A 27823-nucleotide genomic window follows, 5' to 3' on the forward strand; every position below is an offset into this window, starting at 1 on the left:
GTAGATTTTTTAAGAATATTTTTCCAAAGGCGTGGATTTTTTAAGAATATTTTTCCAAAGGCGTGGATTTTTTAAGAATATTTTTCCAAAGGCGTGGATTTTTTAAGAATATTTTTCCAAAGGCGTGGATTTTTTAAGAATATTTTTCCAAAGGCGTGGATTTTTTAAGAATATTTTTCCAAAGGCGTGGATTTTTTAAGAATATTTTTCCAAAGGCGTAGATTTTTTAAGAATATTTTTCCAAAGGCGTAGATTTTTTAAGAATATTTTTCCAAAGGCGTGGTTTTTTTAAGAATATTTTTCCAAAGGCGTGGATTTTTTAAGAATATTTTTCCAAAGGCGTGGATTTTTTAAGAATATTTTTCCAAAGGCGTGGATTTTTTAAGAATAGTTATTGTTGTTTTCTTCGACCTTTTGATTTTTAATTAAATGAAAGTTTTTCGAGCTTGAGGTCTTTAGTTGATGTGCATTTTTCTTTATTTATTTATTCTCCAATATTTCGGAATTCTTTGAATTCCATCTTCAGGGAGTTTATTTGATGTGTAAATAATATTAAAAATAATTCTTAAAAAACTAGCGCAGGATGTCTACCGTCGTCAAATAGTGCAATAATAATTTTTGACGACGGTAGACATCCTGCGCTAGTTTTTTAAGAATTATTTTTAATATTATTTACACATCAAATAAACTCCCTGAAGATGGAATTCAAAGAATTCCGAAATATTGGAGAATAAATAAATAAAGAAAAATGCACATCAACTAAAGACCTCAAGCTCGAAAAACTTTCATTTAATTTTTTAAGAATATTTTTCCAAAGGCGTGGATTTTTTAACAATATTTTTCCAAAGGCGTGGATTTTTTAACAATATTTTTCCAAAGGCGTGGATTTTTTAACAATATTTTTCCAAAGGCGTGGATTTTTTAACAATATTTTTCCAAAGGCGTGGATTTTTTAAGAATATTTTTCCAAAGGCGTGGATTTTTTAAGAATATTTTTCCAAAGGCGTGGATTTTTTAAGAATATTTTTCCAAAGGCGTGGATTTTTTAAGAATATTTTTCCAAAGGCGTGGATTTTTTAAGAATATTTTTCCAAAGGCGTGGATTTTTTAAGAATATTTTTCCAAAGGCGTGGATTTTTTAAGAATATTTTTCCAAAGGCGTGGATTTTTTAAGAATATTTTTCCAAAGGCGTGGATTTTTTAAGAATATTTTTCCAAAGGCGTGGATTTTTTAAGAATATTTTTCCAAAGGCGTGGATTTTTTAAGAATATTTTTCCAAAGGCGTGGATTTTTTAAGAATATTTTTCCAAAGGCGTGGATTTTTTAAGAATATTTTTCCAAAGGCGTGGATTTTTTAAGAATATTTTTCCAAAGGCGTGGATTTTTTAAGAATATTTTTCCAAAGGCGTGGATTTTTTAAGAATATTTTTCCAAAGGCGTGGATTTTTTAAGAATATTTTTCCAAAGGCGTGGATTTTTTAAGAATATTTTTCCAAAGGCGTGGATTTTTTAAGAATATTTTTCCAAACGCGTGGATTTTTTAAGAATATTTTTCCAAACGCGTGGATTTTTTAAGAATATTTTTCCAAACGCGTGGATTTTTTAAGAATATTTTTCCAAAGGCGTGGATTTTTTAACAATATTTTTCCAAAGGCGTGGATTTTTTAACAATATTTTTCCAAAGGCGTGGATTTTTTAACAATATTTTTCCAAAGGCGTGGATTTTTTAACAATATTTTTCCAAAGGCGTGGATTTTTTAACAATATTTTTCCAAAGGCGTGGATTTTTTAACAATATTTTTCCAAAGGCGTGGATTTTTTAAGAATATTTTTCCAAAGGCGTGGATTTTTTAAGAATATTTTTCCAAAGGCGTGGATTTTTTAAGAATATTTTTCCAAAGGCGTGGATTTTTTAAAAATATTTTTCCAAAGGCGTGGATTTTTTAAAAATATTTTTCCAAAGGCGTGGATTTTTTAACAATATTTTTCCAAAGGCGTGGATTTTTTAAGAATATTTTTCCAAAGTCGTGGATTTTTTAAGAATATTTTTCCAAAGTCGTGGATTTTTTAAGAATATTTTTCCAAAGGCGTGGATTTTTTAAAAATATTTTTCCAAAGGCGTGGATTTTTTAAAAATATTTTTCCAAAGGCGTGGATTTTTTAACAATATTTTTCCAAAGGCGTGGATTTTTTAACAATATTTTTCCAAAGGCGTGGATTTTTTAAGAATATTTTTCCAAAGGCGTGGATTTTTTAAGAATATTTTTCCAAAGGCGTGGATTTTTTAAGAATATTTTTCCAAAGGCGTGGATTTTTTAAGAATATTTTTCCAAAGGCGTGGATTTTTTAAGAATATTTTTCCAAAGGCGTGGATTTTTTAAGAATATTTTTCCAAAGGCGTGGATTTTTTAAAAATATTTTTCCAAAGGCGTGGATTTTTTAAAAATATTTTTCCAAAGGCGTGGATTTTTTAACAATATTTTTCCAAAGGCGTGGATTTTTTAACAATATTTTTCCAAAGGCGTGGATTTTTTAACAATATTTTTCCAAAGGTGTGGATTTTTTAACAATATTTTTCCAAAGGTGTGGATTTTTTAACAATATTTTTCCAAAGGCGTGGATTTTTTAAGTATATTTTTCCAAAGGCGTGGATTTTTTAAGAATATTTTTCCAAAGGCGTGGATTTTTTAAGAATATTTTTCCAAAGGCGTGGATTTTTTAAGAATATTTTTCCAAAGGCGTGGATTTTTTAAGAATATTTTTCCAAAGGCGTGGATTTTTTAAGAATATTTTTCCAAAGGCGTGGATTTTTTAAGAATATTTTTCCAAAGGCGTGGATTTTTTAAAAATATTTTTCCAAAGGCGTGGATTTTTTAAAAATATTTTTCAAAAGGCGTGGATTTTTTAACAATATTTTTCCAAAGGCGTGGATTTTTTAACAATATTTTTCCAAAGGCGTGGATTTTTTAACAATATTTTTCCAAAGGTGTGGATTTTTTAACAATATTTTTCCAAAGGCGTGGATTTTTTAAGTATATTTTTCCAAAGGCGTGGATTTTTTAAGAATATTTTTCCAAAGGCGTGGATTTTTTAAGAATATTTTTCCAAAGGCGTGGATTTTTTAAGAATATTTTTCCAAAGGCGTGGATTTTTTAAGAATATTTTTCCAAAGGCGTGGATTTTTTAAGAATATTTTTCCAAAGGCGTGGATTTTTTAAGAATATTTTTCCAAAGGCGTGGATTTTTTAAGAATATTTTTCCAAAGGCGTGAATTTTTTAAGAATATTTTTCCAAAGGCGTGGATTTTTTAAGAATATTTTTCCAAAGGCGTGGATTTTTTAAGAATATTTTTCCAAAGGCGTGGATTTTTTAAGAATATTTTTCCAAAGGCGTGGATTTTTTAAAAATATTTTTCCAAAGGCGTGGATTTTTTAAAAATATTTTTCCAAAGGCGTGGATTTTTTAACAATATTTTTCCAAAGGCGTGGATTTTTTAACAATATTTTTCCAAAGGCGTGGATTTTTTAACAATATTTTTCCAAAGGTGTGGATTTTTTAACAATATTTTTCCAAAGGCGTGGATTTTTTAAGTATATTTTTCCAAAGGCGTGGATTTTTTAACAATATTTTTCCAAAGGCGTGGATTTTTTAACAATATTTTTCCAAAGGCGTGGATTTTTTAACAATATTTTTCCAAAGGTGTGGATTTTTTAACAATATTTTTCCAAAGGCGTGGATTTTTTAAGTATATTTTTCCAAAGGCGTGGATTTTTTAAGAATATTTTTCCAAAGGCGTGGATTTTTTAAGAATATTTTTCCAAAGGCGTGGATTTTTTAAGAATATTTTTCCAAAGGCGTGGATTTTTTAAGAATATTTTTCCAAAGGCGTGGATTTTTTAAGAATATTTTTCCAAAGGCGTGGATTTTTTAAGAATATTTTTCCAAAGGCGTGGATTTTTTAACAATATTTTTCCAAAGGCGTGGATTTTTTAAAAATATTTTTCAAAAGGCGTGGATTTTTTAACAATATTTTTCCAAAGGCGTGGATTTTTTAACAATATTTTTCCAAAGGCGTGGATTTTTTAACAATATTTTTCCAAAGGTGTGGATTTTTTAAGTATATTTTTCCAAAGGCGTGGATTTTTTAAGTATATTTTTCCAAAGGCGTGGATTTTTTAAGAATATTTTTCCAAAGGCGTGGATTTTTTAAGAATATTTTTCCAAAGGCGTGGATTTTTTAAGAATATTTTTCCAAAGGCGTGGATTTTTTAAGAATATTTTTCCAAAGGCGTGGATTTTTTAAGAATATTTTTCCAAAGGCGTGGATTTTTTAAGAATATTTTTCCAAAGGCGTGGATTTTTTAAGAATATTTTTCCAAAGGCGTGGATTTTTTAAGAATATTTTTCCAAAGGCGTGGATTTTTTAAGAATATTTTTCCAAAGGCGTGGATTTTTTAAGAATATTTTTCCAAAGGCGTGGATTTTTTAAGAATATTTTTCCAAAGGCGTGGATTTTTTAAGAATATTTTTCCAAAGGCTTGGATTTTTTAAGAATATTTTTCCAAAGGCGTGGATTTTTTAAGAATATTTTTCCAAAGGCGTGGATTTTTTAAGAATATTTTTCCAAAGGCGTGGATTTTTTAAGAATATTTTTCCAAAGGCGTGGATTTTTTAAGAATATTTTTCCAAAGGCGTGGATTTTTTAAGAATATTTTTCCAAAGGCGTGGATTTTTTAAGAATATTTTTCCAAAGGCGTGGATTTTTTAAGAATATTTTTCCAAAGGCGTGGATTTTTTAAGAATATTTTTCCAAAGGCGTGGATTTTTTAAGAATATTTTTCCAAAGGCGTGGATTTTTTAAGAATATTTTTCCAAAGGCGTGGATTTTTTAAGAATATTTTTCCAAAGGCGTGGATTTTTTAAGAATATTTTTCCAAAGGCGTGGATTTTTTAAGAATATTTTTCCAAAGGCGTGGATTTTTTAAGAATATTTTTCCAAAGGCGTGGATTTTTTAAGAATATTTTTCCAAAGGCGTGGATTTTTTAAGAATATTTTTCCAAAGGCGTGGATTTTTTAAGAATATTTTTCCAAAGGCGTGGATTTTTTAAGAATATTTTTCCAAAGGCGTGGATTTTTTAAGAATATTTTTCCAAAGGCGTGGATTTTTTAAGAATATTTTTCCAAAGGCGTGGATTTTTTAAGAATATTTTTCCAAAGGCGTGGATTTTTTAAGAATATTTTTCCAAAGGCGTGGATTTTTTAAGAATATTTTTCCAAAGGCGTGGATTTTTTAAGAATATTTTTCCAAAGGCGTGGATTTTTTAAGAATATTTTTCCAAAGGCGTGGATTTTTTAAGAATATTTTTCCAAAGGCGTGGATTTTTTAAGAATATTTTTCCAAAGGCGTGGATTTTTTAAGAATATTTTTCCAAAGGCGTGGATTTTTTAAGAATATTTTTCCAAAGGCGTGGATTTTTTAAGAATATTTTTCCAAAGGCGTGGATTTTTTAAGAATATTTTTCCAAAGGCGTGGATTTTTTAAGAATATTTTTCCAAAGGCGTGGATTTTTTAAGAATATTTTTCCAAAGGCGTGGATTTTTTAAGAATATTTTTCCAAAGGCGTGGATTTTTTAAGAATATTTTTCCAAAGGCGTGGATTTTTTAAGAATATTTTTCCAAAGGCGTGGATTTTTTAAGAATATTTTTCCAAAGGCGTGGATTTTTTAAGAATATTTTTCCAAAGGCGTGGATTTTTTAAGAATATTTTTCCAAAGGCGTGGATTTTTTAAGAATATTTTTCCAAAGGCGTGGATTTTTTAAGAATATTTTTCCAAAGGCGTGGATTTTTTAAGAATATTTTTCCAAAGGCGTGGATTTTTTAAGAATATTTTTCCAAAGGCGTGGATTTTTTAAGAATATTTTTCCAAAGGCGTGGATTTTTTAAGAATATTTTTCCAAAGGCGTGGATTTTTTAAGAATATTTTTCCAAAGGCGTGGATTTTTTAAGAATATTTTTCCAAAGGCGTGGATTTTTTAAGAATATTTTTCCAAAGGCGTGGATTTTTTAAGAATATTTTTCCAAAGGCGTGGATTTTTTAAGAATATTTTTCCAAAGGCGTGGATTTTTTAAGAATATTTTTCCAAAGGCGTGGATTTTTTAAGAATATTTTTCCAAAGGCGTGGATTTTTTAAGAATATTTTTCCAAAGGCGTGGATTTTTTAAGAATATTTTTCCAAAGGCGTGGATTTTTTAAGAATATTTTTCCAAAGGCGTGGATTTTTTAAGAATATTTTTCCAAAGGCGTGGATTTTTTAAGAATATTTTTCCAAAGGCGTGGATTTTTTAAGAATATTTTTCCAAAGGCGTGGATTTTTTAAGAATATTTTTCCAAAGGCGTGGATTTTTTAAGAATATTTTTCCAAAGGCGTGGATTTTTTAAGAATATTTTTCCAAAGGCGTGGATTTTTTAAGAATATTTTTCCAAAGGCGTGGATTTTTTAAGAATATTTTTCCAAAGGCGTGGATTTTTTAAGAATATTTTTCCAAAGGCGTGGATTTTTTAAGAATATTTTTCCAAAGGCGTGGATTTTTTAAGAATATTTTTCCAAAGGCGTGGATTTTTTAAGAATATTTTTCCAAAGGCGTGGATTTTTTAAGAATATTTTTCCAAAGGCGTGGATTTTTTAAGAATATTTTTCCAAAGGCGTGGATTTTTTAAGAATATTTTTCCAAAGGCGTGGATTTTTTAAGAATATTTTTCCAAAGGCGTGGATTTTTTAAGAATATTTTTCCAAAGGCGTGGATTTTTTAAGAATATTTTTCCAAAGGCGTGGATTTTTTAAGAATATTTTTCCAAAGGCGTGGATTTTTTAAGAATATTTTTCCAAAGGCGTGGATTTTTTAAGAATATTTTTCCAAAGGCGTGGATTTTTTAAGAATATTTTTCCAAAGGCGTTGATTTTTTAAGAATATTTTTCCAAAGGCGTGGATTTTTTAAGAATATTTTTCCAAAGGCGTGGATTTTTTAAGAATATTTTTCCAAAGGCGTGGATTTTTTAAGAATATTTTTCCAAAGGCGTGGATTTTTTAAGAATATTTTTCCAAAGGCGTGGATTTTTTAAGAATATTTTTCCAAAGGCGTGGATTTTTTAAGAATATTTTTCCAAAGGCGTGGATTTTTTAAGAATATTTTTCCAAAGGCGTGGATTTTTTAAGAATATTTTTAAGAAAATTTGTTATGAATATTTGTCTGTCATCATCATCAGCATTAAGGGCGTGGGTTTTTTGTAAAAAATGGTTTGAACGATTGGATGTGTTAAACGATATTTTGTGGGTAGCATCGGGCATAATTTTCGTTTTCCCCAAACACCACTGTCCTGTCCCACGCCTCATACTGTGTTTTTCTCTTTAGAATCCCATTCATTGACACTACTCATTTGTTTATATAGTCTATATTTATAATATACCACTAAGGGGACTTACCACAATAATTAAAATGGTTGAAAACCACAACAGAGTATTATGGTGTCCATTTTAAAAATCGTCGTCATTGAACCGTTAATTCTGAAACAAAAAAATATATTTCATGTCATGGAACAATTATTTATTAAAATTTTTTTCTTCATCTACTCTGAAGCATGGAATTCTCGTGACCGCATTACACAGTTTTTTCATTAATTTTAATGAGTAGTCAGTGCAGGGTCACTGGTGATGGTAATTGATTTGTGTTGCAAATTACACCGGGAATTCGAAACGAAAGCAAAGTGGCCTGCGAACGAAACGCCGTAACAAAATGCCAACAAAACAAGAAATCATTAACATGATGGAGAATCATTTACCGGGTGAACCGGTAAATATAACCAACAATCGTGAACCGCCAGTTTATCCGGTATTACAACCGCCAAGTCTTACACAAGATTATAGCCAGGCCCAGCCACCACAGCCACCGCCAAGGGAAAGTGGTGTCTTCACGGTTGTCCAAGCACCAATAAGTGAGTTGGGATAAGGAAAGGTATAATTTGTATTTTATTGTTTGTTTTGATTCACAGATCATCCGCCGGCCCAATTTGGTGCTCGTCCCCACCTAGCCTATTGTCCCGCGTGTAGGGCGCAATTATTGACACGTGTGGAATATCAAGCCACCATGATGACCCATATTATTGCTGCCATTTTATGCTGTACAACGTAAGAAGTTAAATTGGGTACTGAATTATTGTTATTTCATGATTTCATATCGTTTTGCATTTCAGATGTTCCTGCTGTATTCCGTATCTCTTTGACAATTGTAAAAGTGCCCGACATTATTGTCCTCAGTGTGACAATTATTTGGGAGCTCAAGTTAAGTGAGGGGGGAAATGAAATACCAAAGCCTTATGTAATATCAATTTTGAAAACTTTTTTGTTGTTTCTATATGTGTATATTATTTAATAAATCTGTGTGCATCTATAAGAGAATCTTAGATCAACGAATGAAACAACCAGGTTAGGCCGGGGTGATAGGAACAATCCTTCAGACAGTTTTGGCCTTGAGACAATGCAAATTTTTCGGAAAATGTCGATAATGATACTGGGCTACAATCGACATTTTCCAAAAAAAATCCACTGTCTCGAGGCCAAAACTGCCTGAATGAGTATTCCAATGTTTTTACGATGTACCAGAGAGCGCTTAATTATTGTCTTGGCTACAATTTTGTCCTTGGGTTGGATCGAAAGTCTCAATGGTTTGGCTGTTATATGCCAAAATATCCAAAAAAACTGGATAAAAAATTTCAAGTCAAAATCCGGTGGCTTGATTTTCACTTTAGAAATATGGTCTAGTAGACTTTTTGCTCAGTACAATCCCAAGAATCAGAAACTCCAGGCACCCGTTAACATTTTTTCTTTGCATACAAATCGCCCCGGTCTAATGTAGTTATATTTTAAAATAGATTTGTGCCAAATTAACTATATGGAGTTCATTACGCAGTTCCAATGGCCCACATCATTTTTATGAAGAAACTACGTATACGTAATATTACATTAGATTTTATGGCGTTACTCATACGTTTTGGAATTAGAACACTAAACTAAGAACTTGAAAACACAACTCTATTGTAAAATTTTTTTCCCATGAACATTCCAAAATGTCATTTCAATCGCCAAGTTTCAACGTCGCCAAAAAAGGTAAGAGGTAAGGGGCAAAAGGTAACCCCTACTGGGGTCCATGATGTTGTTAAACTCGTTATAATATCTTTGATACTTTCCGTCCACAAAATTCCTGAAGAAGTCTTCATCCATAGAAGACATCAAGACGTTTCCCTCAGTAGAAGACGTAAAAAAAAAAACAAAAGAAAAGAAAACCCAATCCCTCTAAAGTTGACGACCCCCGCAAACGTTTTAAGCACCATGATCTGCGAATCTGCACCTGGAATGTTCGCACATTTTATAGACAAGGTGCAGTTACCACATTGGCAGATGTACTTGAAAAGTGCAAAGCCGACATTACTGCCATACAGGAAATACGATGGAATGGGAAAGGCGTCACAACAACACCTAAAGGTGACGCACTGTATTATAGCTGCCATGACACAAAGCATGAGTTTGGTTGCGGATTTGTAGTTGGTCGGAGGTTAAAACACCTGGTCTCCAGCTTCACACCCGCGAATGAAAGACTTGCTACAATTCGAATAGAAGCAAAATTCTTCAACATCAGCTTTATTGGCGCTCATGCTCCCACTGAAGACAAGGAAGAACTGACCAAAGATATATTTTATGAGCGCTTAGAAGAAACATATGACCGTTGTCCTGCCCATGACATTAAAATTATTCTAGGCGATTTTAATGCCAAAATTGGAAAGGAAAATATCTTTGGCCCAACAGTCGGGAAATTCAGTCTCTACAATGAAACATCTGACAAAGGCATGAGGCTGATAGACTTCGCAGCGGCAAAAAACATGGTAGTTAGCAGCACCAGATTTAAACATCTCGACATCCATAAGGGCACCTGCCTGTTTCCAGATCAGAAAACAAGAAATCAAATTGATCACGTTGTGATAGATGGAAGACACTCATTGAGCGTGTTGGGTGTGCGCTCGTTCCGAGGAGCAAACATAGACTCGGACCACTACCTAGTTGCAGCAAAGGTACGCACCCAAGTACGAACAGACACAACACGAAAGTTAGACATCGGTCAGCTGCAATCACAACAGACAGCCACAGCATATTCCACTCAACTGGCCCAACTGCTTAATCAAAGCACTCCTCATCCCGATAGCATATCAGCGCAATGCAAACAGCCGCATGCAAACAGCCGCAAAAACAGTACTTGGATACCAGAGACCTCCACTAAGGAATCCATGGTATGACCAGAAGTGTCGTGCTGCTACCGAAGAGAAAAATGCGGTATATAGGGCTAATTTACAATCCGTAGCAACGCACGAGAAAAATATCGGGAGAAAAGGAGATTGGAGAAACGTCTTTTCCGCAGGAAAATGAGAGAGATGGAAAAGCGGGAGTGTGAAAAAATCGAGATGTACGGTAGCCAGAATGAAGTCCGATAATTCTATCAAAGAGTGAAGCATCAAACTGATGGCTTTGGTACAGGCACCTCCTCCTGTAGAGACCAGCAAGGTAATTTGGTGACTGATACAGATAGTGTGCTCAGGATATGGAAAGAGCATTTTTCAAACCTGTTGGTATCCAGCGAAGACGACAAAGATACCACAGATCCAATCCCAGAAGATGGTATTGAATGTATACCGCCCAGACAAGATGATGTAAAGACAGCAATAAACCGGCTGAAGAATAATAAGGCAGCAGGAGACGATGGCTTACCAGCCGAACTGTTCAAAACCGGAGGCGACACGCTGATAAGGTGTATTCATCAGCTAATTAACACAATCTGGCAGGAAGAAGGAGTACCCGACGACTGGCACCTGAGTATCCTGTGCCCCGTCCATAAGAAAGGAGATAAGACTGTATGCTCTAACTATAGGGGCATAAGTCTACTCCCGATTGCCTACAAGATCGTGTCAGGGATATTGTGCGAACGACTAAAGCCTATGGTCAACGAGATAATTCGGCCATACCAATACGGCTTTAGACCTGGCAAGTTCACCATTGACCAGATATTTACTCTGCGGCAATCCTGGAGAAGACCCAAGAGATGCAGATCGACACCTACCACCTTTTTGTCGATTATAAAGCAGCCTTCGACAGCCCACTACGTTCACAGGTATTCCAGGCCATGTCTGAATTTGGTATCCCCGCAAAGTTCATTCGGCTTTGTAAAATGACTCTAACTGACACAAAATCTTCAGTTAAAATAGGAAAGAACCTCTCCGAAGAATTTTGTACCAAAAGAGGTTTCAGGCAAGGAGACAGCCTCTCGTGTGATCTCTTCAACATACTGCTGGAAAAGGTTATTCGAGTGGCAAACGTCAACAGAAGTGGCACAATCTACACCAATAGTCATATGTTACTTGCTTATGCTGATGATGTAGACATCATGGGACGATCTGTAAAAGAAGTAACAGATACCATTATAAAGGTAGAAGGAGAATCTGCTAAAGTGGGTCTGGCGGTAAGCGGCGGGAAGACTAAGTTGATGGTGTCGACGCGCAACGCGTTCATAGAGATCGGGCCAACTGTTGACGTTGGTTCCTATAATTTCGACGTCGCATGAACCACGAGCTGTATCTGCTATACAACGACATCAATATAGTTAAACGTATTGAGATGCAACGATTGCATTGGCTAGGCCATATCATAAGAATGAGCGATGATGAACCCGCTAAAAAGGCGTATAAATATGAGCCGCTTGACGGTGCACGCAGAATTAGCAGACCAAAGAATAGATGGCGCAAACAAGTGGATGAAGAGATGACAAGGCGCGGTATTCCCAAAAGAGAAGCAATAGACAGAGAGAAATGAAGATCTTTTCTTAGTTCGGCCTATAGAACAAATGTTCTGTAATGGGCCAGCTAAGTAAGAAAATAAAAAGTCTTAAAGGGGTATTTTGTCTATAGAAGACCTCAATCGATCTTTTGTCAATAAAATATATATCAGAGCACAAGAACTCTTCTGTTCATATAAAACCCCCACCATGGAAGTGTAGGACCCTCTCTATCTATACAAGATCTCAGTAGAGGACCTACTGTCTCTAGGAGACCTCAAAAGGTCTCTTTCTGTCTATAAAAAATCTCAAGAGGTACTCTTAAGTCTAAAGAGGTCTTCGTCTATCTACAGTAGACGAGACTATATCTTACTCTGCTTATAGAAGACCTCAAATGGTCTCCTTCTGTCTTAAAATTACCTAAAGAGGTTTTTTCTGTGTACAGAAGAGGTCAAGAAGTCTTCTTTAGTCGATAACAACTCTCAGGAGAACATCTTTTGCCTTCTAGAAACTCTTAAGAGGTCTTATTCTTATTATAAAAGACCTTTAGATGTTTTCTTCTCTCTACGGAAGCCCACAAGAAGTCCATCTTTGTATATCGAAGACTCACGAAGTCTTCTTCTATCAATAGAAGATCTCAAGAGGTATTCTTCTGTATTTAAAAGATCTCAGGAGGTCTTCCTCTGTCTATAGAAGACATGAGAGATCTTCTGTCTATAGAAGACCTTAGGAGTCTCAAGAAGTCTTCTGTCAATGGAAAATGTCTCCTTCTCTCCTTAAATTAACTCAAGAGGTTTTCTTCTGTTTACATAAGACGTCAAGAAATTTTCTTTGGTAGATAACGACTCTCAAGAGAACATCTTCTGTCTGTAGAAACTATTAAGATGTCTTATTCCTATTATAGAAGACCTTTAGATTTTTTCTTCTCCCAGTTGAAGCCCTCAAGAACTCCTCATTTGTCTATAGGAGCATTACGCCTTCCTTTTCTGTCTGTAGTAAATCTGTATTAAGAAGATCTCAGGAAGTCTTCCTCTGTGAAGAGAAGACATAAACAGATTTTATTTTGTCGATAGAAGACCACAAGACGTTTCTCTTCTGTTTACCTTCTCAAGAAGTCTTCATCTGTCTATGGAACACGTTTCTTTCTATCTTTAAATTAACTCAAGAGGTTTTCTTCTGTGTACAGAAGACGTCACGAAATCTTCTTTAGTCGATAACAACTCTCAGGAGCACATCTTCTGCCTGTAGAAACTTTTAAGAGGAGACCTTTAGATTTTTTCTTCTTTCAATTGAAGCCCTCAAGAACTCCTCCTTTGTCTATAGAAGCATCACGGCGTCTTTTTCTGTCTATAAAAAATCTCAAGAGATCTTCTTTTATATTTAGAAGATCTCAGGAAGTCTTCCTCTGTCTATAGAAGACATAAGAAGACCTTGAGGGATCTTCTGTCTATAGAAGACCTAAGGAGTCTCAAGAAGTCTTCTTCTGTCAATGGAAAACGTCTCCTCTCTCTCCTTAAATTAAGTCAGGAGGTTTTCTTCTGTGTACAGAAGACGTTGAGAAATCTTCCTTAGTCGAAAACAACTCTCAGGAGAACATCTTCTGCCGGTAGAAACTCTTAAGAAGTCTTATTCTTATTATAAAAGACCTTTAGATATTTTCTTCCCTCAAGAACTCCTCCTTTGTCAATAGAAGCATCACGAAGTCTTTTTCTGTCTATAGAAGTTCCTAAGAGATCTTCTTCTGTATTTAGAAGACCTCAGGAGCTCTTCCTCTGTCAATAGAAGACATAAACAGATTTTATAGAAGACCACAAGAAGTCTCTCTTCTGTCTAAGAAGACCTTGAGAGATCTTCTGTCTATAGAAGTCTCAAGATGTTTTCTTCTGTCTATGGCAAATGTCTACTTCTGTCTTTAAATTACCTCAAGAGGGTTTCCTCTGTGTACAGAAGACGTCAAGAAGTCTTCTTCAGTCGATAAAAACTCTCTGGAGAACATCTTCTGCCTGTAGAAACTCTTATTATAGAAGGCCTTTCTATGCTTTCTTCTCTCTATTGCAGCCCTCAAGAAGTCCTCATTTGTCTATAGAAGCCTAACGAAATATTCTTCTCTCTATAGAAGATCTCACGAGGTCTTCTTCTGCAATTAGAAGACATCAGGAGGTCTTGCTCCGTCTATAGAAGATTTTCTTTTGTCTATAGTAAAGCACAAGGTCACTCTTCTGTCTAAGAAGACCTTGAGAGATCTTTAGTCTATAGCAATCTCCAAAAGTCTTCTTCTGTCAATGAAAACTTCTCCTTTTGTCTTTAAATTACCTCAAGAGGTTTTCTTCTGTGTACAGAAGACAAGTCATCTTCAGTCGATAAAAACTCTCTGGAGAACATATGCTGCCTGTAGAAACTCTTAAGCGGGCTTATACTTATTATAGAAGACCTTTAGATGTTTTCTTCTCTGTACTGAAGTATTTTTCTTTATCTGTTTATAGGAGACATCAAAAGCATTTCTTCTGTCAACAGAAAACCTCAAACGGTCTTCTTTTGCCTATCCAAAACCGTATTCTGTTTATAGAACACCACAAGAATTGTTGATCCGTCTACAGAAGTCTTCAAAAGTTCTTCTTCTGTCTATGAAATACCTCAAGATGGATTTTCGGTCTATAAAAAAACCTAAAAGCTCTTCTGTCTTAAAAAAGGTCAAAGAAAACCTCTTCTCTATAGAAAACCCCAAGAAGCCTGTTTCTGTCTATAGAAATTTTCAAGAGATCTTCAAGAGGCCTTCTCCTGTATGGAAAATCTCAAGAGGTCTTCTGTCTATGGAAAACCTTAAGAGGCCTTCACCTGCCTATAGAAAACTTCAAGGTGCCTTCTTCCGATTATCGAAGCTCTTTTTCTATAGAAGACCCCTTTAGGTTTACTTCTGTCTATAGATGACCTCAAGAGTTTTTATACCCTCAGCAAAATGTGCCTCATCGAAATAATGGTTTTAGACCCCAAGTATGTTTGGACGAAATGTGTTTCAGACAATTTGGGGTTGATTTAGCCATGTCCGTCGTCTGTCTGTCTGGCTGGAGCGCATGATAACTTCTGAGCAGATTAACCGATTCAGTCCAACACATGGTTTCGTAATATTTTGTCCAAACTTAGTTTAAGTTCGAATATGGGTTATATCGGCCCACTCCTTATGGTACCTCCCCGCCCAAAAGTTCGAATATGTTCGGAAAAATTGTGCACACTATAGCTCTTGAAGCAAGTTACCGATTTGCTCCATACTTTATACATCGTTAAATTTCTACCAGACATAGGTGGGGTTCCAATATGAGCTCTAGCGGTGTACTCCTTCAGGTACCTCTCACACAAAATATCGGAAAAGTTGAGTTTAGGACCTGCTCTCGGATCGCTTCAATTTTTGTTGTAGTAACTTGTATTCATCGCCCCCATACGACGGTAGAAGTTTCATCTGGGGCAAGTCCATACTTCATGAGAAAATAGCCTGAAAGGTGAAAAATACCCCTACAGCACCGAGTGTAGTGGTTGTAGCGCATAATAACTGTCGAACAGATTTGCCGATACGGTCCAAAATTCGTAATTTTTTGTTCAAACTTAGTTTAAGTTCGAAGACAAGAATGTCGGCCCACTCCTTCAGGTGCCACCCCACCAAAGGTTCAAACATTTTCGGAAAATTTGTGCGCACAATAACTCTTGGTCCGATTTGGTCTATACTTCCTAATATATTTACCAAATATGGAGCAGGTTCGAATATGGCCTATATTTGTCCATTCCTTCGGGTACCTCCCACACAAAATTGCGGATAAGTTCACTTTAGGACCAGCTCTCGAATCACTTTAATTTTTGTTGAAGCATCTTTCATTCGCTGCTACGCTACGACGGTGTTTAGGGGCAAGTCCATACTTCTTGTGAAAACAGCCCGAAAGGAGTAAAAACCCGCTATGGCACCATATGTGGTGACTGGAGAGCGCGATAACTCTCGAACTGACCAACCGATTTGGTCCTAAATTTGGCCTTCGTCATATTTTGTCCAAACTTAGTTTCAGTTCGAAGATGAGCTAAGATACCGGTCCACAACTGCCGGTACTTTCCCCACCCACCCCCAATATTTAAAAAAAAATTCACTAAAATGGTATGTACGATATCTCTTGAACGGGGCGACCAATTTGATCCAAACTTCATATCTCCTAATATTTTCTCCAAATTTGGTAATTTTTTTTTAAATGGCCCATATTGGGTACCTCCCCCACAAAAGTTCAACATTTGTGTCTAAGTGCAGGTTAGGGTCTGTTCGAAGATCCTTTGAAATGTATACCGATACTGTTCGTTGTGGTCCTTTTTACAGCGATATTATATTATCAGTGGACAAGTCCATGCTTCCTGGCATACATATCCAAAAGTTATACAATGACCCAAAGAAATGACTAGTGGGTGCGATATTTCTCGAAAAGATATGACTTCCAAAATAAGATCCACTTCCATAATGGACTATGTCGATCCATTCGTTTAACAACATCCTCCGCAACATTTTTGAACTTTATTCCTAATACACATTTTCGCCGGCAAGTTCAAATGTACAAAAAGGGCCAAAAATTCTGAAATGACCATAAATACAGTCGATTTGTTCTTAGATGAAAGTTTCAATTCACATTGGCTGAGGGTATATCTCTGTCGGCAAAGCCGATTGATACTTTTTTACTTGTTTCATTCAGTTTTTCTTTTATTACAGTCCGTTATGTATTTCTTTGGAATCTTTTATGTACCTATGTGTCTGTTGTTGCTTTTGCTTTTTTTTCTATGCCTTTCAATAAACCACTACCACTTAAAAATGTGTGTATATGTTTGAGATAGTCAGTGAGCGCTTACTGAGAGCAAGTGACCATACATTTCAATGTATTTCACATTGAAATTTACGCTCCCTTGTTCTCAGAAAGCGACCATTGGTGCATGTACAAAGAAATACAAACTCAAAAGCCACAATTTTGGGTTTGTATTTGTTTGCACCCAAACATATAATTAGTTTGCAATCAGTCCCAAACATATAATTTGTTTGCAGGACGCAAACATATGTTATGTTTGGGACTGATTGCAAACAAATATATGTTTGCTGAAAAATATGTTTGGAACATATGTTAGAGAGGCTTTTTTCCTCCGTGTGGAGATTTTCTTTTGTCTACAGCTGGCCTCAAGAGTTTTTTCGTCTATGAAAGACGTCATGAGGGCTTCTTCCGTCTATGGGAAGACGTCAGGAAATCTTCTTCTGTCTATAGAAGTCCCGAAGAGGTATACCTCAGTCTTTAGAAAACCTCAAAAGTAGTCTTCTACCTTTAAAAGTCCTTCTTCCATCTATGAAAGATGTCAGGAAATCTTCTTCTGTCTATAGAAGACCAGAAGAAGGATAATTCTGTCTTTAGAAGATCTCAAAAGTATTCTTCTACCAACAAAAGTCCTCAAGAGGTATTTTATGTCTATAGAAAACCGCAAGAAGTCTTCTACTGCCTATAGATGACATCACAAGGTCTCCTTCTGTCCATAAAACATTTCAAGTGGTCTTCTTCTGCCTATCGAAGACTTCAAGAGTCGTTTTCCACAAGAATTGTTGACACATCAACATCAACAGAACATCTTAAGATATCTACTTATGTCTTAAGAAGACTTCAAGTGGTCTTCTTCTCTTTACAAAAGACCCAAAGAAGTCTTCTTCTTCTGTAGAAGATCTCAAGAAGTTTTCTGTCTATGGAAAACCTCAAGTGATCTTCAGTTTACAGAAGACCTCAAGAGGAATTTTTCCGTTTATCGAATTACTCTTCCTATAGAAGATCCCAGAGGTATTAATCTGCCTGTAGAAAGCGCGAAGAAGTCTTCTTTTGTCTATAGAAGACCTCAAAAGATCTCCTTCTATCGAGAAATGACTATCAGAGGTCTTCTTCTGTCTGTAGAGAACAATAAGTCTTATTTTGCGCACAGAATACCTAAGACGTTATGTGGTATTTTTTTTGTCTATTGAAGACCTTACAGGTTTTCTTCTTTCAATAGAATGCCTCAAATGTCTTCTGTCTATGGAAGCCTTGAAGAGGTAGAATTGTCCATAAAACTACTTGAAATACAAACTTCCGTCCATAGAGAGCTAAGAGAGTTCTTCCGTTCATAGGAGACCTCTAGGCGTTTTCTTTTCATAGTTAAAAGGTCATTTGTCCATTGAGGAATTTAAGAGGTCTTTCGAAGACCCAAAATGTCTTCTACCCATAGAAGACTTCAAAGGTCGCCCTTTTACCTCAAAAGGTTTCTGGTCTTTAAGACGTCAAGGGTTTGACTGTCTCTAGAAGACTTGAAGTGGTCTTCTGTCTATAGATGGTCACAAGTGTAGATTTTTTTCTAGGAATCTGTCAAACATTCCTTAGTCCCTCAACAAGGACTGCTATATAGATTACATTAACTATTTTGAGTAATCAATTGCAATATGAATATGATAAATAAATCTATTTTATTAAAAGAATTAAGATAATTTAATAGGATTTCGAACATCTCCTCGGTCCACCCTAACGCAATATTTTTGAATTATTTATCTCTCATAGACACCCAAGAAGGCATTACACAATGGACAATAGTGTTCAGCATTGCGGGCACAATCGGTACAATAAAGGCAACAGGCACAGGGGCATAATCTGAAAAATATAGAGATCCGGGCAAAAAATTAGAAATTTCTAAAAATTACCTGCGATTTCTGCAGCAATCTCACCCAAAAATGCACAAAACTAAGGCCAAAATGTGAGTTTTTGTTGTTGATTTTTGTTCAACATTTGTCTGGATGCTTTGATTGCAACTTGGGCAAAATGCCGTTTGCGATTCAGGACCCATAGGTGCAGCCATGGTGGTGGTAGTTGTAAAACTAAAAAAATAATGAATTTCATTAAAAGTTGGGAAATATACAACGACAGAGAGACATACATACAAATTTAGTTGTCACAAAATGTAGTTGGTCACGGTGTTGATGCATTGTAATGTTTAGCATTGTTTTTTGTTGCTGTTGGGAAGTCCCAACTTTTGTTGACATTGAATTTTTTTCTACTTTTATCTTTGCTACAAAATCTCAGTGTAAATTTAATTACAAAACTACGGCAATAGTTATTAATGACCTGCAATGACAATCATTTGTTTATCCACCGTCAACGGGTTATGAATATTTAATCGCAATGGTAGAGTGGTAACTCGATATCCTTGTTTTTGTGAAGCTACAAGGATATTTATGAAGAAATGTCATTTTCTTGTTTGCACTAAATGTCAGTGGGTGGTTACTTTCCTCAGATCATGCAAATATTTTTAAAAAATACATTAGTCACTCAATGCCAATGGCTCAAGGTCGGCAAAAAAGTTGGGGGTGGTGTCCTGTTTTATTATGGGTTCAAAGCATCTTATGAAGATCAAAACCTTACGATCCTACGTATATAAAAAATAAATGAGTTTTTAACCAGCAAATGGAAAGACTAGCTAAAAATCATGTTATACATTTTCACAACAAACGGCGAGAAGATATATTTAGGATCAATGAAGAAATAGAGTATCTTAAAATGGTGCATCACATGAAATATATGGTTGCAGCAACAATATATGTTTTCACATATTTTCGAAAATAAATAAAATATAACATATAAAATATTAAATATAAATTATAACACATAAAATATAAAATATTAAATTGAATTAATTGAGCTATCATGCCCTACGGAGCTTGTATTGAAAAAGTGATATCTAGCGAAGTCCACACACATTCAACCAATATGCTGCGATCGTTTCGCTGGTGGTTTAATTCAGCTCATCATGCATATTAGCTGTGGTGCTAGACAAAGGCTGAGTTTGAAAACATGTATATATACTTCCTAGAATCCTTCAATACACACATATATACAAATCGAAGGTGTTTTCTATTCATGAATTGTAATGCCTTCCAGTTCGGAAGTTTGATAGATTGGCACTGCCTTAGAACGAACGATGAAGAGGTCCCAGGTTCAAACCTCAGCCGGGGCAGCCGGGTTCATGTTATGAATTTTTATTTAATTGTTGTCTTATTAGGACGAAGGTACTAATTTTACAAATAAATGACCTTCGTCCTGATAAGACAACAATTAAATAAAAAATGTAAAATATAAAAAATAAAATAGAAAATGTTACATATAAAAAATAAAACCTAACATACACTCCACGTCAGTAGAATAGAACACCTAAATTTCTGTTAATGTTAGCTTATTTATCCCGAAGCGAATGAATCTACGTTTTTGATCTTGTAGGGATTTAAAGCCTATGATGTTCCATTTCAAACACAGAAAAAATTATGTTTCTAGCTTTTCGCGAAATGATTTTCTGATAAGTTTTCCGATAGTACTATGAAAAATGGGCTTTTATTTTCGGTCATTTTATTTTCGTGAATTGTGGATATATTAACGTCGAATTTTCTTTCAGTCGATAAAGCGTGGCTTTCTAATCATTTTTCACCAATAAAAACATATAAATAATTCCGCGGATGCCGAAATAACAGCGTAAACGGGTTTAAATTGACAGATAATTGAAACATCTCGGAATATCAATAGGAGTCGCGCAGTTATGTCATACATATTTTTTCACAATAAGATAAAATATGACACAGAAAACCTCGACGGATACATTCGAGTGCTGAGGATGCTGATAACATGGAACATTTTCAAAATAAGTATGAAAAACGTCAAAATTTCTTATAAAAATCTTGATGTTTTGTTTAATAAAATGATTTTTCCGCTAACAAGTCTGCCGTTTAAAGGTTTGGAAATATGCTCCACATTTAGAGGAAGATAATCTGATATGAAAACAACCGCTATTTTAATGCAATGAGGGAAATTTTAGCACATCTTTCAAATTAAACACCACCTTTGGACTTTGAATTTTATATGTGGTCTTATTTCGGCGTCCGCGACTGTTCTCAATAGTGTTATGTTCCAATAATAATGGACCAGGTTATGCTCTCCATACCGAATTTACGAATTAGTCGTTTTTTAACTGAACTCTCATATGTAACAGCCCCGTTTTCGCAGGAAAACACAGTCATGGAAATTGAGGATTTAGGTTTCGTAAGTTGCTTTTAAAAAGTACTAAAATTTCGCTCAGTGCATTAAAATAGCGGTTGTTTTCATATCAGATTATCTTCCTCTAAATGTGGAGCATATTTCCAAACCTTTAAACGGCAGACTTGTTCGCGGAAAAATCATTTTATTGAACAAAACATCAACGTATTTATAAGAAATTTTGACGTTTTTCACAATAATTTTGAAAATATTCCATATTATCAGCATCCGAAGCACTAGATTGTATCCGTCGAGGTTGTCTGAGTCATATTCTATCTTATTGTGAAGAAATATGACATAACTGGGCGACTCTTATTGATATTCCTAGATGTTTCTATCATCTGTCAATTTAAACCCGTTTACGCTGTTATTTCGGCGTCCGCGGATTTATTTATATGGTTTTATTGGTGCAAAATGATTAGAAAGCCCCGCTTTATCGACTAAAAGAAAATTCGGCGTTAATATCTCCACAATTCACGAAAATAAAATGACTGTTCTAACCTGATAACCGAAAATAAATGCCTATTTTTCATAGTACTATCGGAAAAATGATCAGAAAATCATTTCGCGAAAAGCTAGAAACATAATTCTTTCTGTAATTTATACGGAACATCATAGGCTTTAAATCCCAATAAGATTATAATCGTAAATTCATTCGTTTTGGGATAAATACGCTAACATTAACAAAAATTTAGGTGTTCTATTCTACTGACGTGGAGTGTATAAAATACCAAATCGGATACTCTCCTCCAGGGTTATCGTGCGCACAAGCGGTACCACCCGATTTTGTCCAAATCTAGTTATTCATTTTTAACGCAGTTGCAGTTGACCAATCGAACTGAAACTTTGCACAATATGGATCCATTTTTTTCCTATAGCCCCCATATAGTGCTACCACCCGGTTTCAGGTATTTTGATGATTTTGTCTTCTTTTAAGCCCATACAGCGGCAACACCCGATTTCAGGCATTTTGAGGATTTAATCTTCATTTTTTGGCAGTATCTTGGTATTTGGAGTTCCCAGTGGTACAGAAACTTCCCCACCAAATATTGTGGACATAGGTCCAGGTTTTGGTATAGCCCCCATATAGCGGTACCACCCGATTTCAAGTGTTTTAAGGATTTTATCTTCATTTTTAAGCCGAATTGGCTGTTAATTGGCATTTGGAGTTTCCAATGGTACTGAAACTTTCCCACCGAAAATTGTGGACATAGGTCCAGGTTTTGGTATAGCCCCTATAAACAGTACCATTAGCTTTCAGACATTTTAAAGTTTGTATCTAAACGGCAAGCGTTTTATTTTGAGAGATTCACTCATGAGAAATAAAATATTTATTGAAGATAAGCGACAAATTATTTTCTATTTTTGCCTTATTAAGGCGAAGGCCATTTATAGTGATATTTAATTAATTCTCTTTCGAGTTGAGCTGTACCTAATAAGGCAAAAATAAAAAATAATTTCAGCATGAGCCAGGCTGGGATTCGAACCTGGGTCTTCGACAACTGAGTGTCAAGGTTGCCGGCGTCTTAGCGTTTTAAGCCACCATCAACTTGTCACAACTTTAGTAGACAATAATTGATGATCAAATCAAAAATTAAATCTTCTGATATGGAAGAACAATTACTAATGATGTAGGAATAAAACTTACCATAGTATTTGTGAACATTGATAAATGGGATTACCAAGCAGGACTATAGGAAAAGTTTGGAGTTTCAATTAACTGACATAATTTCTCATATACATTTATCTAATGAAGTGCGATATATATACTAGTTTCCAAGCTTTGCCTTCGTCTGCCACTACAACAACATCCTAATACACCTGAAGATCGGCTTTACCACCCGTGAAACGTAGTGTAATGGTTGGATGCGTGGGACTTCGGTAGACTCCTAATTTTTCAATGTATCTCTAAAGGCCTAACAGCTCAACTCGAAAGAGAATTAATTAAATTATTTTCTAGTTTTAAGTGCATTTATAAATAAAACACTGAAACTTAATTTTTTTTTTAAATTATTTTTTATCGGGCCTTTGTCCCAGAAATGATTAGGATTTTGGCCTGTCTGTGGAAATATTGTAGCCCTAAACTAGTGGAATTTATGTTTTGAACAGACCACATAAGAAAAACTCCGTTTAAGGCATCAAAATCGTTAAAATATAGAAATTTTTACATAGTTGCTGAAATTTTGGTAAGTATCAGCTAAACTATTGGGATTTGAACCAGGTAACCTTTTGCAAAAGTCTTCCAAATAAAGTTCTCAGCAATTGTTCGGAATATTCCGAAACTCTAAAATGCTTTCTTCATGTTGTTTTAGCGGTATTTTGCATCATATCTTTTACAACACGTATTTCAAACACAGTTCACACCAACAGTTTATTCTCGCATTTAGGATTTCACTACATTATTGACAAATTTATTAAATTTTACAACAATGGCATGTTCTGAAGAGTTGTGTATCACATTCCAGAGAATATTTTTCCAAAAGAAAAAATGAACGGTTTTGGATATATTGTGCGAAATATATACAAATTATGGAAATTTTCGATATTTTATAAAATTTGAGGCAATAAATGTAGTTTTTCGAGTTCATTATTTCTCCAAATATTTTATTCTTACCCTTATCTACAAATTTGCTTCAGAGGTCAGATTAAGATTAACATAGGATTCAGAGATATAGCCCAGAATTGTTTTAAAATATTTAACCATGTTTAGATGGGGCCAACTTTCAAAAAATCCTCACCTCAAATTTTTTGCACAAAATTACCTTAAAAATGTTGCACAGTGTTATTACCAATTTAAATTAATATTAATTAGGAGGGTTGGCGTTTTTTATTTGGGATGATGGCTTCTATTTTGTTTTTCAAAATAGTCAGGCTTAATTCCATAGTCGTTGTTTTAATATTTTATTAAAACAACTTTAATTTATTAGTGTGAAAAAATTGGCGATGTTTACCAGGCACTGTCGAAACTTTGGTTTATTGCTGTTGTTAGCAATACCAACAAACTAGTTATGTGTTTTTTTCGTTGAGACTCAACGAACGCATATCAGTGGGAAAAAATTGGTTTTGTTTACAAGTGCAGTTGTTCGAGTTTAGGTCGTGCCAAAGAAATTCTCGATCAGAGTGTTTCTTTGGATACGCATCTATTTGAGCGAGCAATTGACACTTGGGTATAAAAAGTTTCTTGTTGAAAAACAAGAAACAAGGGAACTGATGAAGACCTGTGGCGAGATCCTAAACTACAGTCTTTCCTGCCTTACCCCTTAAACATCGCTAATATTTTCCCACTAATAAATTAAAGTTGTTTTAGTAAAATATTAAAACAGCAACTGTGGGATAAAACCTGACTTATTTGAAAAATTAATATTAATTTTATGTAAGTACCGTTAGTACCACTTTAGTTCGATTTTCAAAAAATCTGCCTATCTCAACGCTACACATTATCAGCGAGCCACATTTTTTTGGGGCATTTTAATTACGTTAATAATTTAAATTCTTGTACAAAATACACCCAAGCCCAATTTTAGTACCATTTATTAATTTTTCGTAGCTTTATGGTAGGAATTTACAATACCTTATCAGCCCACAGCGACCTTCAACTACATGACTCAACCCTACACTGACATTGATGAGGCGACTCGTAGCCTCATCACTACAATGCAGCCCAAGAAAACCTAAGGAAAAACCCAAGAACGAAAACACGCGGGTGATGTATATTCTTCGATGGTTCGAAAGAAACTCAAATTTTATTTACTATTCTACAAAATATTTACAACTCTTAAAACTAACACACACAGACAATACATTTAGTAATGTACGCTGTGTACATAAATAAATCATGCACACCACGCACACACTGCGTTGCGGGTGATAAGAAACATACACTATTTTATTACCGACCCTTTCTATTTATGGCCGACATCTGTTATGTGTAAAGATAGCACATTGGTGCGTTGACTAAAATCTACCTGACACCATTAAAAACAATTCTATAAAATTGTCCATACTCCCCGCCGTGAAAAGATCCTAATCTTTTAACAATTGTATGTATTAGTATCTTATCTTTTACAAACTAAATTTTTTAGTAATATTGCAATTACATTTAATTTTGTAACTGCTGAAGGCATTACTTAGATTCTAAAACTAATTATATGAATGCAACAATTATTATAACTTAATTCTAGGTGATGGCACCCAACACCTTCAGCAACCAGCTCGGACGGGGACTTCTTTTCCATTGCTTAATTACATGGTAAATCCATTTTCTTCGTAGAGGATAACCTGAAACATTGCTAGCGTCAGCTCTGGTTGTGCGATAACCGGTAACTTCTTCATTGGCATTAAACATCGATGCCTTTTTGCTAGCGCCACCTTGTATTTCTTGTGATTTCATAACCATGTGGATCGGAGGTTCATATGTTGCACTAACTCTCAATTTGTTGATATCACCCTCAATGGTGCCTGAGCGATGGAAATTGACGTCATTCTCTTTGTCATTGGCATTAGGTTTAAATTGGAAACCACCGATATGTACTTCTTTAGTACCTTTCTTCAGTACCATTTCTTCAAGATCACTTTGGGAAATTTCGATGTGATCTTTCTCCCTGCTGGGTTGACTCATATCTTCTTCGTTCCACAGTAATTTGTCGTACATAGCACTTTCTTCTTGTAGTTGTTGTTGTGCCATTCCATTTCGTAGACGTCGCAATTCATCTTCCAGATTTACTACCTCAGCAGCATGGCATGTCCGTTCCTGTTGGATCAATTCCTCCAAATCACGATTACGGGTATTCAATGCAGCATTTGTAGCTTCCAACTCATTAATGCGACTATTCAAGCTATGATTGGCTTCTGCTTGAAGACTATTAATCTCTTGTTGGTACATCATTTCAAGTTTGCGCATTTGTTCTTCGTGTTGTTCACGCAACTGTTGTAACACTGCACTGATTTCAGCTTGGTGGCGAGAATGTATTTCATCAATTTCTCGCAAATGACTTTGCTCCTTAAACGTGAGTTCTTCGCGTAGTCTCTGAATGCGGTTTTGCAAATCCGTACGGATCATGGATTCAGCGTTTAAATATTTACGAGCTTCGTCCAATTGTTGTCGTAGACACTCCGATTCTTTCTGCACTTCACAAAGATTTTCCACAGCCTTTTCCTTTTCAGCATAAGCAGCATTGTATTTGACGGTAACGTCAGTGACCTGTGACTCATACATGCGAGCCTTTTCTTCAGCAAGTCGGCAGTCCTTGATTTGTTGATCCAATTTGGACTTAAATTGCTCATTTTCTTCTAGTAATCGATTTGTTTCACTTTTTAATTTTCGCGAAACATCCACGCACGCCTTTTCATTCTCAGTTTTCGAGCTCCTAACAACTTCCTGTATAGGCCCTAAACTACCTGAGAACTGTGCCTCATAATTTATGTTCACCTTTTTTGGTGCTACTCTTGAAATGTTCCCACTTCTTACTATTTGGTAACAAATTTGCAGATAATGGTAATGACTTGTGTAGTCACCCTCTATCCCTACTACCTCCAAATATCGCACGTAATGTGACAATAATGACTGATAACTCTTTTCGAAGTCTTTTGTTCTTGAGAAAAGAGCTTTTCTAATCTCCCCCCAAAAATCAAAAGAAGCATCTACTAAATTAATTGTTTCCCTAATATTTGGCGGTCCTGTTTGGAGCAGTCCGGATTTCTTTCCACACTGTTCCGATGAACTTAAGCTGTTCACCTCAGCTATAAAATCTACATTATGTAAACGTGGCACTTCTATAGGCACAAACAAACCCATAGCTTCCATGTTTTCCTCTATGCTTTTAACGGCATATTGCACTCCCACAGCGAATATGCAATGATCGTATGGTACTTTTTCCATACGTCGGAGCTCCCTTTCGTTACCTAAAAAGTCCGTTCTTGCTTCCGCGAAAGAACTAACTATTTTGGAACACTTTTCCCTAATTTCCTTGGCTACACTTGTTTGAGCAATTTTGTATATTTGTAAATCAATGGACACTATATACTCGCCCAACATCCTTTGATGTTGGATGAATTCTTCGAAATTCATTTTCGCGAGCTATATTTTTTGTCACTTTATTATTTTTTTTATTTGTTATTAAAATTGACCTAACATACTCTTTGCTTCGAGTATGCGTCTTTTAATAACCTAACACAGTCACTTTTTTCTACAGCACTGCACTACACGTATAAACTACACAACGTTCTCCTTTGGAACTGCGAGCCTACCACGTCACTTAAATAGCGGATCTATTACGTGTTTTTACTAAACATATAACAATCACTTTGGGGTCACCAAATGATGAGGCGACTCCTAGCCTCATCACTACAATGCAGCCCAAGAAAACCTAAGGAAAAACCCAAGAACGAAAACACGCGGGTGATGTATATTCTTCGATGGTTCGAAAGAAACTCAAATTTTATTTACTATTCTACAAAATATTTACAACTCTTAAAACTAACACACACAGACAATACATTTAGTAATGTACGCTGTGTACATAAATAAATCATGCACACCACGCACACACTGCGTTGCGGGTGATAAGAAACATACACTATTTTATTACCGACCCTTTCTATTTATGGCCGACATCTGTTATGTGTAAAGATAGCACATTGGTGCGTTGACTAAAATCTACCTGACACCATTAAAAACAATTCTATAAAATTGTCCAGACATTAATACCAAATAATAACTTACTTACTTACTTAGCTGGCCCATTACAGAACATTTGTTCTATAGGCCGAACTAAGAAGAGATCTCCATTCCTCTCTATTTGTTGCTTTGCACTCTGGAATACCGCGCCTTGTCATCTCATCATCCACTTGTTT

The 27823-nt window shown here is 35.1% G+C and overlaps 3 protein-coding genes across 3 annotated transcripts; 1 reads left to right on the forward strand and 2 right to left on the reverse strand.

Moving 5' to 3' along the window:
• The first annotated feature begins 7678 nt into the window (after window positions 1-7678).
• LOC141406206 (lipopolysaccharide-induced tumor necrosis factor-alpha factor homolog) lies at window positions 7679-8453 on the forward strand. Its single transcript, XM_073991404.1, has 3 exons — window positions 7679-7995; window positions 8053-8188; window positions 8254-8453. The coding sequence occupies exons 1-3, from the start codon at window positions 7797-7799 to the stop codon at window positions 8348-8350; spliced, it is 432 nt and encodes a 143-aa protein (XP_073847505.1). The 5' UTR covers window positions 7679-7796; the 3' UTR covers window positions 8351-8453.
• A 9891-nt stretch (window positions 8454-18344) lies between these two features.
• LOC141387638 (lipopolysaccharide-induced tumor necrosis factor-alpha factor homolog) lies at window positions 18345-18768 on the reverse strand. The gene is made up of 2 exons (XM_073957585.1): window positions 18619-18768; window positions 18345-18544 (listed from the first exon to the last, which is right to left on the reverse strand). Exons 1-2 carry the CDS (start codon window positions 18747-18749, stop codon window positions 18442-18444), a joined length of 234 nt encoding a protein of 77 aa, XP_073813686.1. The 5' UTR covers window positions 18750-18768; the 3' UTR covers window positions 18345-18441.
• A 443-nt stretch (window positions 18769-19211) lies between these two features.
• LOC141406281 (lamin-C-like) lies at window positions 19212-26186 on the reverse strand. Its single transcript, XM_073991530.1, has 2 exons — window positions 25218-26186; window positions 19212-19316 (listed from the first exon to the last, which is right to left on the reverse strand). Exons 1-2 carry the CDS (start codon window positions 26184-26186, stop codon window positions 19212-19214), a joined length of 1074 nt encoding a protein of 357 aa, XP_073847631.1.
• Window positions 26187-27823: the final 1637 nt, after the last annotated feature.

The sequence above is a fragment of the Musca autumnalis genome, unplaced genomic scaffold (assembly GCF_047663935.1).
Source record: "Musca autumnalis isolate F117 unplaced genomic scaffold, ASM4766393v1 scaffold_5, whole genome shotgun sequence".
NCBI lineage: Eukaryota > Metazoa > Arthropoda > Insecta > Diptera > Muscidae > Musca > Musca autumnalis.

Coding starts and splice junctions, on each gene's coding strand:
- LOC141406206 (XM_073991404.1), top strand. CDS start 7,797: ATGCCAACAAAACAAGAAATCATTAACATGATGGAGAATCATTTACCG. Junction 7,996..8,052: donor GGTTGTCCAAGCACCAATAA/GTGAGTTGGGAT, acceptor TTTGATTCACAG/ATCATCCGCCGGCCCAATTT. Junction 8,189..8,253: donor GCCATTTTATGCTGTACAAC/GTAAGAAGTTAA, acceptor TTTGCATTTCAG/ATGTTCCTGCTGTATTCCGT.
- LOC141387638 (XM_073957585.1), bottom strand. CDS start 18,749: ATGGCTGCACCTATGGGTCCTGAATCGCAAACGGCATTTTGCCCAAGT. Junction 18,545..18,618: donor TTAGTTTTGTGCATTTTTGG/GTGAGATTGCTG, acceptor TATATTTTTCAG/ATTATGCCCCTGTGCCTGTT.
- LOC141406281 (XM_073991530.1), bottom strand. CDS start 26,186: ATGTATGAGTCACAGGTCACTGACGTTACCGTCAAATACAATGCTGCT. Junction 19,317..25,217: donor GAAGAAAATGGATTTACCAT/GTAATTAAGCAA, acceptor TTATATACGTAG/GATCGTAAGGTTTTGATCTT.